The 19,477-nt window shown below is 54.2% G+C and overlaps 1 protein-coding gene and 1 non-coding gene across 2 annotated transcripts; one reads left to right on the plus strand and one right to left on the minus strand.

Moving 5' to 3' along the window:
- Positions 1–774: 774 nt before the first annotated feature.
- CCDC134 (coiled-coil domain containing 134) lies at positions 775–19,141 on the plus strand. Its single transcript, XM_075553651.1, has 8 exons — positions 775–871; positions 1,187–1,251; positions 2,330–2,441; positions 3,188–3,309; positions 3,527–3,611; positions 4,818–4,999; positions 5,266–5,337; positions 18,573–19,141. Exons 3-8 carry the CDS (start codon positions 2,339–2,341, stop codon positions 18,696–18,698), a joined length of 690 nt encoding a protein of 229 aa, XP_075409766.1. The 5' UTR covers positions 775–871; positions 1,187–1,251; positions 2,330–2,338; the 3' UTR covers positions 18,699–19,141.
- On the minus strand, positions 17,266–17,392 carry LOC142452158 (small nucleolar RNA SNORA5). Its single transcript, XR_012785195.1, has one exon. It is a non-coding gene; the product is annotated as a small nucleolar RNA SNORA5 (small nucleolar RNA).
- Positions 19,142–19,477: the final 336 nt, after the last annotated feature.

Consider the following 19,477-nt stretch of genomic DNA (forward strand, 5'->3'; position numbering starts at 1 on the left):
GGTTCCAACTCAGCGACCTCATGTACAACAGAACAAAGTTAAATTAATACCCAGTCCTGTGCCATCCTCACAGACCTTGCGGTTTCAGTCCACTGTTGCAGCCACATGCCCAGCCATCCCATTGAGGGGCTTCCCCTTTTTGATGGTCCTCTACTTGACCCAAGCATGATGTCCGTCTGATAACTCCCAAAGTGTGGGCAAGTTCTCACCACCCTGGCTTATGGAGCATCAGCTGTCAAAGCCAACCAGGTCAAGCCCTCCCCAGTCTTCCAAGCTCAGTGGAACTTTCCATGGCTAAAGGAAGTCCCCCCTCACCACCACCCCCTCCTGGTCCTGCCCCTCGGTGCCGACTCTGGGCTACCCACGTGTCTTGGCTCTTCCACCAGCTATGGCACCCTGCTCAGCCCCTCACGTCCAGCGAGGTCTTCGCTCTACGCCTGGGGCCTGGCGACGGCGACCCCATAGTCCGGCTCTGCCGGCTCCGCCAGCTTTAAAGGCATGGAGGTGCGGGCCCCCGCCCGCCAGGTCGGTCGAGCGCTGCAGTTTAAAACGGTAATGAGCGACGGATTAGGTTTGGGGGGCGCATGAACGGAGGGGCGCCCCCGACCGGCAGGGCCAGGCGCACGTGTCCCGACGCGCCCCAGCGAGCCCAGACCTCGCAAGCAGATGTCGCGGAGCTCAACGTTCGCGGGTCGCCGTGAGAACTAGTGCAGGGGGGCGGGGCCGGAAGTGAGGTCGGGGACGCGGCGGTCGCGGCCGGCGCTCATTGGCTGGGGCGGGGCCGCGCGCGGCGGGCTCGGCTGCACTTCCCCGGGAGCTTCGGGGAGGTGGTGCTGCGCCTAGGGTCTTACTTGCCGCACTGCCCCGGCCGGTAGGTGGTAGCTGGGCACTTGGGGTACACTGCAGGGCGCGGGCGTGAATGCGCAGCCTCGGGTCCCGTCCCCACTGGAAAGACTGCCCTCCGGGAGCCCTGAAAGCCGGGCAGCAGCCAGGGTGCCCAGCCCTGGGACCCCAATGGCGCGTCGCTGCTTTTTGCTCCCCGGTAGAGTGGTCGGAGTCGGGAAGTGCTAGCGTTTGTCGCACGGCCAGGAGCGGGATGGAGAGGCTGGAGAAGTAGGAGTAACAGGCGAAGGCAGCTGCTGACTCCCACGTTTGGCTTTCCTTCCCACCCCTCCCGTTTGGCCAGGGCTGAAGATCGACACCCCACCTCCACCAGGTTCTGCCTGTGCCGTGGGCCTGCCGCGAGCAGTGGTAGGTGCGGGGCCCTGCGGGATTTGGGACGTCTCCTGCCGGTTCTCTGGACTTCACTTCCCTCGTGGAGTGTGTGGAGGGGGCTGACCTCTGTGCTCCCCCTGGCATTGTAACAGCCCCTCCCCGCTAGGGCTCGGGTTGTGAGAGAAGTGATCAAGCCCTAACAGCCATTTCAGAAAGTGACAGGAAAGGAAGCCCTGGGGTTAGTCAAATACTGGGCCAGCTGTGAATCGCAGTGTGCTTTTGGAAGAGTCACCTAACTTTGCTGGGTTTTGGTGTCCATATTGGCACAATCAAGCTGCTGTCATCTGGGTGTGAGGCCTTTGCTAATTATATACTTTACACCACAGCCTATCAACTCCCTCTCCTTCCATCTTAAAAAAAAAATAAGTTTATTAGGTGTCTTTTACCCCTATAGGAGCATAAGGACCATTAGTGCAAGGGCTTTCATGGGTTGTAGACCCTGCACAGTGCCTAGGCCAGAGTGGGTGCTCAGTAACGGTGAGATGTTGTCTGAAAGGAACAGGTGCGAAATGGGGTATCTGGTTCCACACTGAGTGGCATCCCCCTTACCCCTAGACTGCTCTATGGCTTTTCTTCCTTACTGATGACAAGTCAGAGAAGGAAGGAAAACCCGACCTTCCCCATCCCCTATGACCAGCCTGGACCTCCTTGGCCAGACCCTTTCCTGAGAGCCAGCCAATCCTTCCCCAGGCCCAGGGCTTAGCCCATTGCTCCCTCCCTGCAGCCAGCAGGTGACATGCATATCCCTATTCTGCAGAAAGGAAGCTGAGGTGCTGGGAAGCTGAGTAGGTAACTTGCAGGGAGGCCTGAGCACCAGCCCAGGGCTCTTAGGTGCTGGCTGCTTTGCTCTCAGTGTTCCTGCAGTCCTAACCTGCATCTTCCTTCATCTTCCCCTTCATCCCAGGCTTCACTGCATCTCTGCTGGTGTTCAGCCCCTACCCCTCCCACCCCTGCACCACCACCAGGGCCAGGCTCCCTGCTGGGAAGTTCTGTCCACCTGCGTGCTCTGTCCTTCATGACACCAAGTCTCACCCCCTTTCTCTGCTGGCTCCAGGTCTTGGACATGGACCTTCTTCCAATTCTGGCCTTCCTCCTCGCCCTGGGACTGTCTGGGACGGGCACCATGGGGACCTTGAGGACCTCCCTGCACCCAAGCCTGGAGATCTGTATCCCTCGAGTCGAAAGTGGGGTGACTGAGGGGTCTGGAGATGAGGACTCTCCAGCCCTTAGCTCCTCAAGGGCAGTGGGGAAGAGGGGGAGGTCTGGCACAGGGCAGGCCCAGCAGACAAGCAAAGGGAAGGTGCTGTAGTCGTCCCTGAGCCAGTTACCTTCTGATCTCACTTTCTTCCTGGACCGGACAGAGAAGGCAGCACGTATCAGCACCACCAGAGCACAGCTCCAGGGTGAGATCCTGGGTGGGGCTCAGTGCTGCTTTCCTCTGGCCACTGTTGACCCTGGCATGCTGGGCCACCAACATAAGGCAGGACCAGCCCCTGTCTTTAGGAACTCACAGGTGTGGATGTGGAAGTCTTCATACATACCACTCCTGTACTCTGTGGCCCGTGACCTGTGGAGCGGACACTGCTATGGCTTTTCAGCCGGGTCTTGAAAGAACAGGAATGCCTAGACAAGGGGTCGGGAGCAATGGCATGGAGCGATTGTGGGAGACTCAGAAAGGGCCCAGAAGACAGGAGCACATTGGTGGCTTGGCTTTTAGGTATGGGGCCCCCTGTGAGCTGGGAAAATGTCACATTCCAGGATGTATGTACTCTTCTGATAGCCAGGTCCTTGCCCGGGGTCCCAGAGCAGCCATGCGTGGTCGCTGGGAGTTCTTGCTATTGGGAGTGGGTACCACTGGATCTGTCCCGGCGGGAGTCTCAGGATGGCAGCCCTTAGCTTAACGACTGCCCAGACAAGAAGATGTTTGAGGTGAAGCGCCAGGAGCAGCTGCTGGCTCTGAAGAACCTGGCGCAGTTGGATGACATCCACCAGCAGTATAAGATCCTTGACGTCATGCTCAAGGGGCTCTTTAAGGTGAGGGCCCAGTTTTGGGGGGCAGTGGTGGGAAGGAGCACCAAGCACCTTGGATGTGGGCATGGGTGAGCAGGAGTTCCCTCTAGGAACAGTGTGCAAAGAGGAATCTGCCAACAGGGCTAAAGTCGGGGTTGACTAGGCTATGGGCCTCTGTGGGAGGCGCCCCAGGTGCTAGAGGACTCCTTCTGTGGAGTGCTCAGCCCTGCCACCTCCCTAGGTGCTAGAGGACTCTCGAGCGGTGCTTGTGGCTGCGGACGTGCTCCCAGATGGGCCCTTCCCCCAAGATGAGAAGCTGAAGGATGGTAGGTCCTCCCACCCACCATCACCTCTACCACCACTTCCTCCTCTTCCCCCTACTCCTCCAGGGAGTCCTTGCCCATTTCAGCCACTCCCCAAATCCTGATGGCCCAGTGTGTAGAGGAGGACTCTGCTCCTGAAGGTGTTCAAGGTTGGGACCTTTAGGAAACCCATTCCCAGGGCTTTCTTCCAAGCTTCCTCTGGGTAGGCTCAGAGTGCCAACATTCCAGCTGGTAGCCGAGCGCCTTTAAAAGCCCATCACCACCACCCTTAAATTCTTTGTGAGATGAAAGTAAGAAAAACAGATGAGTGAGACGAAAGAATCAAGTGTTCGGTGTCCCTGCATCCCTTCTTCCCAGGCTCCCTCCTTCCCCGTGGTCTGCTCACATTGTAGAACATGTTTCTTCGGTTACTGTGCCTGGGACAGGAGGGTGAGGTGCACTCTGGGAGGAAGGGAGGTTCCTGTCCCAGGTGAACAAAGACAAGTAGATTGCCCGATGATTCTGTTCCCCAACTCCAAAGCTTGAGCCAGGCTGATGCCCGTGCCCTTTGACACTCAGGACTGTTTTGAAGCCTAAGGGTCGGGTCCTGACCCCATTTGTCTAGTCGCGCAGCCTGGCAGGTGGCCTGCCAGTGTTGGGGAAGGTGTGCCTGGATGACCGCAATGGGGGCTGCCTCCATGGCCACGGCAGGCTCCTGGGCCTGGGGACCTGTCACCATGATGGACATGCAAAGGGACCTGTAAGCTAGAGAGTGTCCAGGCCATCAGTGGGCCATTGAGGAGGAGTCAGGGTAGTATTTCTGCAACGTTTACGTAAGTTCTAGCCTTCTTTCAAGAACAAATCTGAAGCAACATTCAAAAGGAAAGAAAAAAATCAAAAGGGTAAAAATGCCAATCTGCCCCCTGCCATTCTGAGAGAGCTGATCCCACATGCAGACGCTGCGGTCACATGCATGCCAGTGTCCAGCAGAGCCTGCCCTGGGGTGCCTCGGCCTCCGAATGTGGAACAGCCACCACCATCGCCTCTGGGTGGTCCCGCAACTCATGAGCTGGTGGGCAGTAAGCCTGTGTGTGTATCAGCAGGCTGTGCCCGGCTGCCCTTGCCTGAGCTCGGATTAGTGGCTGGCACTGTGTGTGTTGTCTCTCTGGCCGGTGGCTGCGCTGGGCAGGCGGGCAGCAGCCCCGGCCACTTGTAGATGGTCTCACGCAGCGTTCTCGCACGTGCTGGAGAACACGGCCTTCTTCGGCGACGTGGTGCTCCGCTTCCCAAGGATCGTGCATCACTACTTCGACCACAACTCCAACTGGAACCTCCTCATCCGCTGGGGCATCAGCTTCTGCAACCAGACAGGCGTCTTCGACCAGGGGCCCCACTCACCTATCCTCGGCCTGGTGAGCGCTCCAACAGCACGCTGGGGCACCTATGTCTGGTCGCAGACCCTGGGGCCTGAGTGTCAATGGCTGGCTTTTGCTCTGTGATGAACCTCAGCACCCTGGTCACACAGACCACCATCTCAAGGGGTGAGGCTGGTCCTGATCCTTAGGGGTGGTCAATGGATAGGTCCTCGCCTGGGACAGTCCTGACGTGGAGGGTGTGGTGGGGGTGGGGGTGAGTAGGAGGCCGAATGAAGGGCTGACCCGCTTTCTTTCACCCCCAGATGGCGCAGGAGCTGGGGATCAGTGAGAAAGACTCTGACTTCCAGAACCCATTTAAAGTGGACCCCACAGAGGTGAGCACCAGTGCCCGGCCACTTTTGTGCTGGCTCCATCATTGGCCGTCAGGGGTGGGGCAGCACAAGGGCTTAAAGCAGGACAGGCCTGGGGTCAGACAAACCTAGCACAATGCATTGGATTTTGTGATCTTAGCTCACGCTTGGCCTCCAGTTCCTTGTCTGTCCCAGCTTTGAGGAATGCTGTGAACACACCCTCCTGGTCTCCACAGGAACCCACGCCAGGGGCTGTCAGGGCTGCTGGGGAGTCTTACCTGTCCTTGAGCTGCTGATCCCCAGAGGCTGTGGGCTGGGAGAGCAGACAGGGACACATTGTGGAGGCCGAGGGATCAGCGGTGGCAGAGTCATGAAGGCAGGAAGGGTGCACCAGGGGACTCAGGGCTGGTGGATTGGCTTGGTCTAGAGGGGAGGCAGGGGCTGGAAAGGGACTGGGGCCAGTACCCTCCTTTCAAGGTAACAAGTTGGCCTGTGACTGTCTCATGGATGTCAGCAGAGGGAGATGAGGCCCAACTTTATTGCTGTCACACCTATAGCCAGAGTGTCAGCCTGGTGGTGATGGTTCGCCTGGACCTGGGAGGCCAGCCTGGAGCACAGAGCTGCTGTGTCCTCCAGGGTTCCAGACTCCTGAGGGGCCAGTAGGTCTTAGTTTAAACCTCTTAAAAACAAAAGAAGGGAACCAGTTGCTATCAAGTACTGACCATCCCACGAGTGTCACAATAGAACTGGTTGCACGGGGCTTTCAATGGCTGATTCTTTTTTTTAAATCATTTTACTGGGGGCTCAGACAGTTCTTCTTACAATCCATACATCCATTCATTGTATAAAGCACATTTGTATATTTGTTACCCTCATCATTCTCAAAACATTTGCTCTCCCGTAAGCCCCTGGCATCAGCTCCTCATTTTCCCTCCTCCCTCCCCGCTCCCCCCTCCCTCATGAACCCTTGATAATTTATATATTATTGTTGTCATATCTTACACTGTCCGACATCTCCCTTCACCCACTTTTCTGTTGTCCATCTCCCAGGGAGGAGGTTATATTTAGATCCCTGATATTCGCTCCCTCTTTCTACCTCACCCCTCCACCCTCCCAGTATCACTACTCTCACCACTGGTCCTAAAGGTATCATCCGTCCTAGGTTCCCCATGTTTCCAGTTCCTATCTGTTCCAGTTTACTTCCTCTGGTCTAGCTAGATTTGTAAAGTAGAATTGGGATCATGGTAGGGGTTGGGGGGGAGGGGGGAGAAGAAGCATTTAGGTCAGGTTCCTCAAACTTTTTAAACGGGGCCAGTTCACTGTCCTTCAGACCCATTGGAGGGCTGGACTATAGTTTAAAAACAACTATGAACAAATTCCTGTGCACACTGCACATACCTTATTTTGAAGTAAAAAAACAAATGTTGCAAAAACACCCGGCGGGCCAGATAAATGTCCTCGGCGGACTGCATGTGGCCTGCAGGCCGTAGTTTGAGGATGCCTCATTTAGGAAGTAGAGGAAAGTTGTGTTTCACTGCACCCTGACTGACTCATCTCCCCGAAACCCTTCCGTAAGGGGATGTCCATTTGCCTACTGATGGGCTTTGGGTCCCCACTCCACACTCCCCCTCATTCACTATGATAAGATTTTTTGTTCTTTGATGCCTGATACCTCATCCCTTTGACACCTTGTGATCACACAGGCTTGTGTGCTTTTTCCATGTGGACTTTGTTGCTTCTGAGCTAGATGGCCGCTTGTTTACCTTCAAACCTTTAAGACCCCAGACACTATATCTTTTGATAGCCGGGCTCCATTAGCTCTCTTCACCACATTTATTTATGCACCCATTTGTCTTCAGAGATTGTGTTGGGAAGGTTAGCAACATGGAATGCTAGTTTAATGGAACAAAGTATTCTTGCATTGAGGGAGTACTTGAGTGGAGGCCCAATGTCCATCTGCTACCTTAATACTAACCTTATAAATATATGAACATAGATCTATTTCCCCATCCTCATATATAAATATATTTACCTATATGCATGCTTTATTTAGACTTCTATAAATGCCCTTTGCCTCCTAGCTCTTTCCTCTATTTCCTTTTGTCCCACTATCATGCTCAGCCTTCATTTGGGTTTCAGTAATTCCTCTCGGTCACATTACCCTTGATCACACCCTACCAGGCCTCCTACACCCTTCTCACCACTGATTTGGATCACTTGTTGTTCCCTTGTCCCTGGGTTTAACACTTCCTTTTCCCCCACCTCCCCCTCTCCCATGTTCCCCCGGAACTGTGAGTCCCATTGTTTTCGCCTCCAGATTGTTCATCCAGCCTATCTTATTTAGACAGACCTGAGGAGATAATAATATGCACAAAAATAAGGCAGAGCAAAACCAAGCAACAAAACAAAAAAACGATAACAAAAGTCAATGACAAGAAAATCACAACACAACAACAACAAAAAAGAAAAGCTTGTAGTTAGTTGAAGGACTGTTTGTTGGCCTTAGGAGTGTTTTCCAGTCAAGTCTTATGGGGTGCCAAGCCCTGGCCCCAAAGTCTATTTGTGGTATTCCTTGGGGACTTCATTGTTCTTTTCCCTTGCTGTTCTGTTGCACGTCCTCAGTGCTTTGCCTCGGTGTGGTGGGATCACATTAGGCGCAACTCCCACACTGTGTCTCCAGTGTTGTCCCCTGTAGGACTATGGGTCAGTGAGGGATCTTGTGCCTCATATGGGGCTGGCCATGTGGTCCTCTGTGGATTGGCTGCTCTGAGAGGGAATCTTGTCGTCAAGGCTTGGTGGGCCAGAATGTGCTTCACTCGCTCTTCCTCCCCCTTCTCAATGGCTGATTCTTGAGAGGCAGACTGCTGGGCCTTCTAAGATATATCTGGGTAGAGGTACCCCCCCACTCTTGGCTAGCAGATGGTGCTCTTTATCCTCTGGACCACCAGAGACTCCTTACTTTAAACAGTTGGGATATAATCGGAAGCTAACCTATTATCCAATACAACCCACGGGAGAGCGCTCCAGCTGCTGTTCTTTGGCATCTTGGTGAATAATTACAGAACCAAATAGCAGGCCTTGTCCCAGTGGAGAGACATCCAGTGTCCCCGCCTCTTCCACGTATCCCAGGGGGACAGGCTGAGCCCGCTTGGGTTTGGGTGGAACACTGGATTTGGATCAGCTTCCACCCTTTGGAGGCCCCAAAGACATGGCCACAGAGGAGTTGCAGCCTCAGTCGCCCTACCTGGCATAACGCAGGGCTGCTTGGCATCCGGAGACCGGGGAGAGTTTCTTCCTTTGGGCTGAGCCATAGGCCTTGGTGGCCTGGTTGCACACTGAGTCCATGCGCGAGCCACTTCTGCTGGTCTCCAGCACAGCAGCCCTGCTTTCCCATCATGAGGGCAGGGACAACGAGACCACCAGCCAGTCACATTGTCCATTGCAATCCACACTGGCCCCAGGGAGACCAAGGCTCGTTTTGCCAGGTGGCCATGCTGAATCTAAGGCAACGAAGAGCATTCACCGTCCCCTCCTCCAGTCCCTCTCAGGTCTGAGGTTTATCCACCCAGGTGTCCTGGCCCACTACCCATCATTTTACCTTTTTGTAGCCATCCCAGACTCTCACCCAAGGGCCATGGAGAGTGTGCAGAGACCCGCTGTATCTCCCATCTTGGCCCACATGGACCCCTGCAGGGGAGCTTGGTGAACAGTGGACTCAACCAAGTTGTCACTGTCCCTATGACCTGGGTCAGTGCTGTCCCAGCAAGAGACTCCGGGGAGCTGAGCCAGAAACACAGCGGTGTGGCCACATCTAGTACTGCAATGCAGCCAGGTGGCAGTGGCCTGGGAGGGGTAGGCTTGATCGGCAGGTTGACTCCCACCAGCCTCATTGCGAGTTGGCCTCCCTATGCCATCTATATGTGTGACTCCAACTGGCCCGTGGACAGCCACAGGTTAGTTCTAGTTTGTGACCCCAAAGAGCTGTGGGTGTCTTTAGCCTACCAGTTAATAGACTTCCAAGTGGTAGACCAGCTGGCTGGGCCTCTGACAGTAACCCCAGACTCACAAAAATCTTGCAGACCCGAGCGTTAGTAGTATCATTGAAGGCAATGGTGATGACTTTTAATTGAGATCATTGGCTGGCTGGCCTTTACAGCCATTAACCTCCTGCCATTAGAGCTCCAGGCAGCGGGCGAGGCCAGCCTACCAAGAGGGCTTTAGCCGTGTCCTCCAGGCCCAGACTACTGAAGGGCCAGTAGGTCTTATTTTAAACCCCTAAAAAATGGAAACTATTTGCCATTGAGGCAGGACCAGCCAGGTGTGTTGGAGTGGACCTGGGCACCATGGGGTTTCAGTGTCTGGTCCCTGGAAGCAGAATGCCGGTCTTCTGAGGCATGCCTGTCTGGGGTCTAACCAGCAGCCTTGGGGGTAGCAGAGAGTGCTTTAGCCATTGGTACCACCCAAACCCAACCCATTGCCATTCATTCAAGTCTGATTCCAAGTGACCCCTGTAGTAATGTTTCCCCCGGGTGTGTGTGCACTGCAGTGATTGGGGGTGGGGTGAGGGTGGGATTGGACTGCAAAAGTAGATCCCTACACTTTATCCTGGGTTGTGGGTTATAGTGCAAAAGTTTTTAATTGCCAAGAAGATGCTGAGTAGCTTTGTTTTCCCTGAAAAGGGAAGGGTAGGCCAAATCAACTTGGGAATCTATTCCTGAGTCTAGAGAGTTTCCAAGTCTTTAATTCTTTCCGGGAGCAGACAGTCTCATTTTCCTCCCACAGAGTGACTGGTAGGTTTGACCTGCCAACCTCACATTTAGTCTAATACTTCCCCAATAGCACCACCCAGGCTCTTTAAGTTAAGCCACCAGGGCATGCTCCAAAGCCAGTCTGTTGCCCATTAGGACTCATGCCAGGGAGTTTGGGCTGGCCTGCTGATCTTCAGCGTCCTTGCCAGTAACCACAGGGAGCACGTTTGGGGCTGGATGGCTGTTGCTGCTGCCTGTGAACAACTGTGTTTAGGCCCTCCTCCATGAGGCCAACCCCCCCTCCACTCACGTTTGGGGATTCACTAGGGGGACTTGAGACTCGGCATATCGCTGTCCTCAACAGCTGTTACGCTGCGGCAGACTGATGATGCAAAGCAGAGCAGCAGAGGGAACAGTCACGGGGTAATGTTGGCGGGGCAGGGAGCAAGACCCAAGCTTCCGAGGTTGTCTCCCACCCATCTTACAAAGGATGGGCTTAAGGCCCCCAGCAATGAGTTGTGAGATATTGCCTACCAGGGGTGCCCGCTTGTGCCCGGGGTTTTTATCAGGGGCTTAGGTGGCATAGATGGTTTACGCTCGTCTACTAACCTGGAGTGTGGATGTTCGCACTGACCCAGCAGGATTGCAGAAGAAAGGCTTGGCCATCAGCTTTCGTAAAGCCGATGAGCGAGAGAACCCTGTGAGCAGCCCCACTCCATACATGGGGTCTCGAGAGTCATGCGTGGGTGCCCTGCACCTAGGGTAACCCAAGCGCCAGACACCCAGAACGGCATCAGATATCAAGCAGAAGCTAAATCGTTTGGGCAGACAGGTTAGATGTAGTGAACTGTTCTCCTCAGTAGGGTGATGGGCACACTTCCAAAGTCAAGTTCTTGAACGCTGGCCAAGGCCACCTGGTCACAGGCCCAGGGGAGGAGGGCAGTTCTGCAACGGGGCTGGATACTCAGTGGACCCGGCCTGAGTGTGTCAGGGAGCCTTAGTGACGTGTAAGGGGCTATGAGGCCACTGAGGGGAACCAATGGCTTCCCTTCAGCAGCAGAATTGGGGATACAGCTTTCCGGTCTGATGCAGCTCTGCCACCCCTTCAGACAAAACTGCACTGACAGGCGCCCCAAGTTTGCTGGCGATAGTCATGGCACGAAGGGCGCTGACAGCCACAGCAAGCAGCCTTTCACGGCATGGGCTGTTGCGAAGTTGCTTCATGCCTGTGACCCTGCAGGCCATGGGCGCCTCTCAAGAGGAGGGCAAATGTGGGGGCCACACAGTCAGTGTCAGGTACATGGAACCCAGCTTCATCATAGGGGGCTCCACTGGATGTCACCAATTGGTCATCCTGGGGTGCCATTGAGGGCAGCAGAACAAGCACCACGTGGTCCTGCTCTGTCTTTATAGCCGTGTTGGAGCCCATTGTTACAGCCACTGTGTCCGTCCACCTGCTTGGTCAAAGATTTGGAGCAAAAGCAGGGCAATCGTTAAGGAATGCTGGGGGCAAGGTGTGGCTGCAGCCGCTACTCCGGGGGTTGGACACAGGTCTTACTGAGAAGCCCTGAAAGAAGTGAGCAGACTGGGGCAGGAGAGGGGCGCCTGCGTGGCACAGTGGCTGAGTGCTCAGCTGCTAGAACGGAACAGTTGGCGGTTTGAACCCACTGACTGCTCTGAGGGACAAAGAGGGGGCAGTCTGCTGTGGTGAAGATGACAGCCGGGGAGACCCACTGGGGCAGTCCCCCCGGCCTATGGGATCGCTATGAGTTGGAATTGACTTGGGGCAGAGGGGTTTGTTTCTAGCTTTGGTGCCAGGAGAGCAGGTCAGAGTGGCAGGCAGATCACCAAGAGCCATGGAGATCAAGGGCACTCCGGTCGTCAAAGGCATTGGCATTTACGGGGAGACAGAACTGGGTGAAGGGCCCTGACTTGGCGTCTGCAAGGATCCCCGTGCCTTCCGTGTGGAGAACAGCCAGTGGCTGAGGCAGAAACGGACAGCAGGAAGGAGGCTGCTGTGCTCCATTGATGGTGACATGAACAGGGGGAGGGGGGAGCAACGGTGAAGGTGATGACAGGTGGTCAGGTGCTGCCCATCTTTTGAAGGTAGAGCCCGTTGGAGCAGATGGGAGGCACAGGCCATTGCACTAAGCTGGGGGCACAGCAGGCACTTCCCACCCTCATTGCTACGGCATGACCATTGACCGGGATCCACGTGAATCTGTTCCCACTTGTCCAGCCTTGTAACCAGGTGCTCCCTGCAATGCTCCTCACATTCCCCCTTCCCCCTTCCCATATCCCCCCTGCTGCAGGCTAGGGCCAAGGCTACCAGCTGCAAACACAGGTCCACTTGCCCCCTCCACACACACGCCCCAAACTTGGGGGTTTCCTCTAATCTCAGGCCACCAGCCACAGTTCCAGAGTCCCCAGCCCCTAACGTCTGACCTGCTGGTTTCCGCTGCCCCTTTGGGGTGAGTCATTCCCTTCAACTGACACAGAGTTCACATAGAGTCCAGCAGCCTGGTGACGCTGACCAGGAAGCATTGCTAACCCACCAGCTGCTCGGCTCCAGGGCAGTGGGTGACTCAGTTACTCATAATGAGAAGGGGTACAGACAAAGAAGGGTCCAAGGAGGCTCCCAGATAGAACTTCCACATCCCCGGGGTCCCTCCTCTGTCCCTACCTTTCTCAGCACCGGTGTGACAGATTACATTGGTCTGGTGAGGCTTGGTCTGCCTTCCCAAGGGTCCCAGGCTTGTCAGTCTCTATCTGACCCCCAGGGGCCCAGCACCCAGGAACCCAGAGGAGAAGGCAGTTTGCTTTCTGTGCTTCCCAGGCATGAGGAAGAGTTAGGTCCTGGGAAAGTTGAGGGGCTGTTTCTGTGCCCGCTGAGTACAAACGCAGACGCTAAGGCGGCAGCAATTGGGTGTATAAGTCTGGGTTACGAGGCGCTGTAGATGTGAGCAAAAGCCAGAGCCAGGGCAGGTGGACACAACCTGGGGGCTGAGCCCTGGGCACCATTGCAGCCAGAGGTTGGGGTAATGGGATGCAGTAGCAGCCAGGCCCAAGGAGCAATGAGTGGTGTGATCCTAGCACATTCCCTAAGACCACTTGAAGAGACTATTCCAGGAAGGGGCAAGCTGGCAGCTGCGTCCGACGCTGCCAGAAGGTCACAGAAGTGTGGGCAGTCCTGACCGCCGGGTGCAGCCATGTGGGAGCCCCCGGAGTTCTTATTAAAGCTGGTTTAGAGGGGTGGTGGGACAAACGGACAGGAGGGGGCCCAGCAAGTGGAGACGGGCACTGGAAGGGATTTCCAGTGAAAGGCAGCAGAGCCGGAAGGAGGGAGGGGCAGTGGTACAGGTCTGGGGTAGGGGGCTGGTTAGCTGCGGCTGGCTGTCAACTGCCCTGTAGGTCCAGGCTTGTCCCTTCGGAAGGTCGTATATGATGCCCAGGGGAGGGGTGAAGGAGCCTTAACCTTGGCCAGAGGGGTGGTAGAGTCAGTGGGCATAGAAGCAGGTGGACTGGTGGCTAATGGGTGGGGACAGGGACCATGGGGTGGGGACAGTGGCCCAGGCTTCTAGAAGTTACTCTAGGTGCATCCATTCCCTATGAAGCTGAGTGAGGATGCATGCCAGAGGAGACCCTACAGCAGAAGGTGGAGGCCGAGCGGACCAGAGAAATGTCCTGGGTTGCCAGCAGGCACACCAGGGCCCATCAGAGGTGGTAGTTGTAGGGTGGCCGGGAGTCTGTTTCAGTTCAGCGACCTTGTAGGGTGAGCAGAACCACCTGTCGGGCTTCCTAGACCACCATCTTTACAGAAAGATTTCTGGTGGTGCACTGGTTTGGCCCTCCGTTTAACCAAAGTTTAGCAGTTGGATCCCGCCAACTGCTGAGAGGGAGAAAGATGTGGCATGAAGACTTTACGGCCTTGGAACCCTTACATGCAGCTCTACTCTGACCTGAAGGGTGACCTTGACTCCGAATGGACTTGATGGCAAGGGGTCAACAGAGTCTTTACAGGAGCGGCTTGCCAGCTCTTTCTCCCGTGGTGCCGCTGAGAGGCTTTGAACCACTGGCCATTTCTACCAGCAGCCAAGCACATACCTGCTGCGCCCCCAGAGTGGCTTTCACCAGCCGTGAGTGCTGTGGAGTTAAAGCAGGCCAGCCTCCGCTGTGGTTTTTCTCCCTCGTGCTCAGCTGTGAGGGTGCAGGGGTGGAGGAAGCAGGAAGTAGAGTCTGAGCAGACATGAGGTATAGCTTTGTATGGGTTTTGGGGCTTTGTGGCACAGTGAGGTTGTCACGAGGGACCTTGGACTCTAACCTGTGGACTGAAGACACACAGGGACAAGGAACAGTGAAAGGGGATATGAATGATAGGTGGTAGGTCCTGTCGGGATCAAAGGGGAAGAGGAGGGGTGTCGGAGTGGAATGCTTGGGGCTCGTAGGTGAGCTCACTGGCTAGCACAGAGCAGGATTTGCTGGGGGGTTAGGTGGGGAGGGCACAGGAGAGAGGAGCTGGGGCCAGGGACTGTTAAGGCCAAGCTGAGGAGGGACCCAAGGGGGCTGGGGCAGATTTTTGGAGGCTCTATCATCTCGGAGACAGATGGTGGTGGCTTGGTCCAGGGGGAGGAGGTGATAGGGGTAGTGAGAGAGACAAAGTACACAGACCTTGGCAATGGGCTTGGTGGGGAGGGGGCATGGCGGGCTGCAGGTGCTCCTTGCTGTCTTCCTTGCTCGTCTGGACTGGGGTGTCCATCAGGACAGGTGCTGGAAGAGGACTCAGTTCTAGTGAGATGGAACCATGACAAGTTGTTTTGTTTTGCATTTCATTTTCAAAGGAGCCAGCAACAATGAATCTTTCTTTAATACTTTTTTATTGAGGGCTCTTACATCTCTTATCACAATCCATATATTCCTCCAACATGTCAAGCACCTTTGCACAAATGCCGCCATCATCATTTTCAAAGCATTCTCTTCCCACTTGAGCCCCAGGTATCAGCTTCCCATTTCTTCCCCTCCCTCCCGCACCCACCCTCCCTCACAACTGTTGATAAGTTATAGATTATTTTTTCCATATCGTACATTGTCCTCCATCGCCCCTCACCCACTTTTCTGTTATTCGTCCCCTGAGAGGGGGTTCTAGGTTGATCCTTGTGATCGATTACCCCTTTCTCCCCCCACCCTTCTTTAATCCCTGTGGTATCTCTACTCTCCTTGTTGACCCTGAGGGGTTTATCTATCCTGGAGTCCCTGTGTTTCGGGCTCTTATCTGTAGCAGTGTGTATGCTCTGGTCGAATGTAATTTGTAAGGTAGAATTGAGGTCATGATAGTGGGGGGAAGGAAGCACCAAAGAGCTAGAGGAAAGTTGTGTGTTTCATCGGTTCTATACTGCACCCTGACTGGCTCATCAATTCCTGATGACCCCTCTATGAGGGGATGTCCATTTGTCTACAGATGGGCATTGAGGCTCCACTCCATGCCCCCATTCACCTTGGGTATGATTTATTCTAGGTCTTAGATGCCTGATACCTGATCCCATCTATACCTTGTGATCACACAGGCTGGTGTGCTTCTTCCATGTGGGCTTTGTTGCTTCTGAGCTAGATGACTGCTTGTTTATCTTCAAGCCTTTAAGACCCCGGACACTATATCTTTTAATAGCCGGGCTCCATCAGGTTTCTTCACCACTTTTGCTTATGCACCCATTTTGTCTTCAGTGATCGTGTTGGGATGGTGAGCATCACAGAATGCCGGATTATTAGAACAAAGTGTTCTTGTGTTAAGGGAGGACTTGAGTTGAGGCCCAATGTCCATCTGCAACCTTAATTCTTAACATATAGATATGAGTACATAGTTTTATTCCCCTCTCATTATATATATCATGCAGATACATTAATAAGTGCAAAAAAGCCAAATAAAACAACAAAAGAAACAAAACCCAACAAAGCAATAGTAACAATAGCAGAAAGCAAGAACAAAATAACAATACCAAAAAGAAAGCCAGTTTGATACCACCAGCCACTCCTGGGGATAGAGTTCAATACCGTAGAGAGTTCAATACTGGAAACCCACAGGAGCGCTTCTGCCCTGACCTGTAGGGTCACTGTGAGTCAGAACTGACTCAATAGCAGTGAGTTTTTGTTTTTTAATTATTAGCAGATTAATAGCTGGTGGTTTTGATGAGTGGGAACCAAGTCAGTGGTACCTAATAACAAGTAATCCAGGGGAAACTGAGCTCTTCAAGAATGGCAGGTCAACAGAAAGACCGTATTAAATTCCAGGAGACAAAAACATTCCTGTTTATCCTGGTTTTCTTCATGTATCTGATGAGCTTCCCTCACCATGTTAGTAAGGATATACTGATGGCGTAACATTTATTGAAAAGGTACAGTGTGTCACGCACTGGAGAGAGTGTAGTATATGCCTTTCTCATGTGATCTCTGTCACAATCTCATGAGCACGTAATACTCTCCTCCACTTAGTGAAGAAGTAGCCTAAGGAGGGACCCCTGGCAGCTCAGGTTAGGAAGTCGAGGGCTGAGATTCCAGCTGGCCCGGGAGCTGCTCAAGAGCCTGTGCTCTGCTTCTCACAGGATCTAGACTCTTACTTTACTATGCTGAGTCAGACAGTTAGCAAAAATATGTCTTATAAACACTTAAAAACTGGCTGCATCCAATAATATTCCTACCTACCAAGAATTGATTGGTTTATCTAGAGGGCCAAGCTGCCGTTACTGTTTGTTGCCATCGAGATGGCTGTGACTCCTGGTGACCTGACATAGAACAGAATGCGCTGCTCTCGTGACGGTTGGTGTGTTGGAGGCTGTGGCTGGTCCATCTCATGAAGGCGTCCTTCGTGTTCGATGACCTCCACTTTACTGAATGTGAGAGCCTTCTCTAGCCACTGCGCCTTTTCTGGTGACGGGTCCGGAGTAAGGGGCATTCTAGTTGTGCTTCTAATTCTGCCCATTCTTCGAGCAGCCCTGGGCACGTTCAGCCCTCTTTTCCACAGTTCCTCTCTGTCTTCCTGCTCACTGTCCAGCTTCGCTCTGCCCATGAGGCCATGGGAAAGGCCAGGTTTGGACAATGTTCTGTGGTTAGTTATAAGGTTGGGTTAGTTTGGTTTTTTTTTCGTATTTGTTTTACTTTTGTGAATTAGGTAAAGGCTTTGCAGAACAGATCCAATAATTCATGCACTTTTTTTTAGTGTCTGTAACAATTTTTATCCCTGCGGTCCAGAAAGCAGGGCCCAGGCGTTCCAGTGTTTCGGTGGCAGCCTTTTGGGCCAGGCCTGCTACAGGCGGGCAGGCACTGCATTTGACTCTGCTGCCCGCACATTTTTTTTTCATGTCCAATAATTCATGTACATTTTGTTTTAACTCATTCCATGCAATCCTTTCCTGGAATCGTTGGTTATCCTGATTCCTCCCTGCATTTCCAATCTCCCCTCCTTCCTAACCTCAGTACTCTGCCCTTGGGTAAATGCAGCCCTTTTGACCTTAAGTGGTTGAGGATTGTAACATGAAGGTGAGTTCCGTTCCACACCAGCAGGATGACTAAAGGCCATGTTGACGGTTTCACCACACTCTTTCTGACCAGCAGCCTGGTCTCTTATGATCCATATTTTACTCTGACCCAGGACTCCTTTCAGAGCCCTTGGGAGTAGTGAGCGGGAGCCACCTCGTTGTCAAGGTCTCAGCGTTGTAGAGACTGATGTGTGATCCATTCGTCCCTTGGACTAATTGTTTCCAAATGTCTTTCCGTTTTCATTACTCTTCTGTCCTTTGCATAGGGTGTCATTTGGGACAGCCTAGCAGACATGTAGGGGAGCCCTGCTGGTGACGTTGGAATAAACATTGGGCGTATGGCCCACAAGACCAGCGGGTCCAAATCTCCAGCCACTCCTCAGGGGCAAGATTGTTCCCCCAAAGGTTCGCAGCTTTGGAAACCTGATAGAGGGAACGGGCTCGATGGCTGTGAGTTCAGTGTGGTTTGGGGAGTGGACATGTGGACAGAGGCGCCAGTGTGAGGGATAGTTGGCCTTATGGGTAGAACAGAAGCCATGGTCAAGGTGAGCCTGGCTACAGGTCAGAGGGAAGCCAAGGCCTTGGCGGTCCAGGGGACCATTGATGAACATCCTGATTAAGATCCCCCAACTGGCCCTGTGAGCCCACTGTCCTCTCCTCTTCCTCCTTCACACCTCCTTGTCAGGTTCTGTTGGCCCCTCCCCCTCAGGCATGGCCAGCAGTGCTCCGCACCCTGGGAGAAGTCTGGGCTTTCTCAGATGGGCTTGCCAGTGAGTCATCCCTGTTCTTTCCTTCCTGTTGGCTCAACCATCCCCAGCTTATCTGTAGTAAGGTCCACTCGCACAGCCACTGCCTGGAGCCTCCCTGAGGGCAGGGCCTGGTGCTGGCAGCCTTCTTATCCCCACAGCCTGCAGAGCCTAGCCTGGAGCAAGTAAAACTTGTGACTGCCAGAAGGCTAAATCAGGCTGATCTGTTCTTCCCTCAGTTCATTCCCAGCACGGACCCTTTCCAGAAGGCCCTGAGAGAAGAGGAGAAACGCCGGAAGAAGGAGGAGAAGCGGAAAGAGATCCGGAAAGGCCCTCGCATCTCGAGATCCCAGTCTGAGTTATAGCCCCGGCACAGCCCAAGGCCCAAGGGCTCGGGAGGAGGCCAAGCCAAAGAAGAGGCCACAGCCGTGCGTGCGGCCGAGGCGCAGCAGCAACTGTGTGGTGAGAGCCACCATCCCCATGTGGCGGGGGACCACACGCGTCAGCCCTGGGGAGCCCGGTCCTAGTGTGGCCTGAGCATGGGCTGAACTTGCTCCTTGAGCTGCCCTGCAGGGCACTTCGGGCGTTAGGCTGCAGACGGGACCCTGTGGAGACTGCTGGGGGAGGTGAGGGCCCCCCTGGGCTCTCCTGCAGTGGTGGGACCCTTAGTCAGGGGATGCAAAGCCAGGCTCTGGGACATGGAGGTGCTATGTCTACTGTCGGTCCAACACACTGTTACCAAGCCTCCCGCCTCCTCCAACAAAGTTCAGCCCCTCTGCAGAGACAATAAAAACCAGCAAATGCCCGAGATTGGTTTGGGCCAGTGCACCTGACACCTGCAGGGGGTGGTGGTGAGGTGCCCAAGGATATGAGAGTGGCTAAGAGGACACACCTGGCTCATGTGGAGAGGCTGTTAGGCCCTGAGGGAAGCAGCAGCCCAGCTTGGCCTCCTGGTCCTGGGAGGGCGTTCAGACCAGGCCATTGGAGCAAGGTGGCTGCTGTCCTCAAATACTTGAGGGACCACCATTGGGTAGGGTCAGGGAAGGGCCAGCTTGCCCTGCTGGGCAGTACTTAAACCTTCAGGTGTGAGTCGCAGGGGCTGGGACAGCACTACAGGAGCCTGTGCCACTTACTGCTTGGTGGC

This window comes from Tenrec ecaudatus, chromosome 6 (assembly GCF_050624435.1).
Source record: "Tenrec ecaudatus isolate mTenEca1 chromosome 6, mTenEca1.hap1, whole genome shotgun sequence".
NCBI lineage: Eukaryota > Metazoa > Chordata > Mammalia > Afrosoricida > Tenrecidae > Tenrec > Tenrec ecaudatus.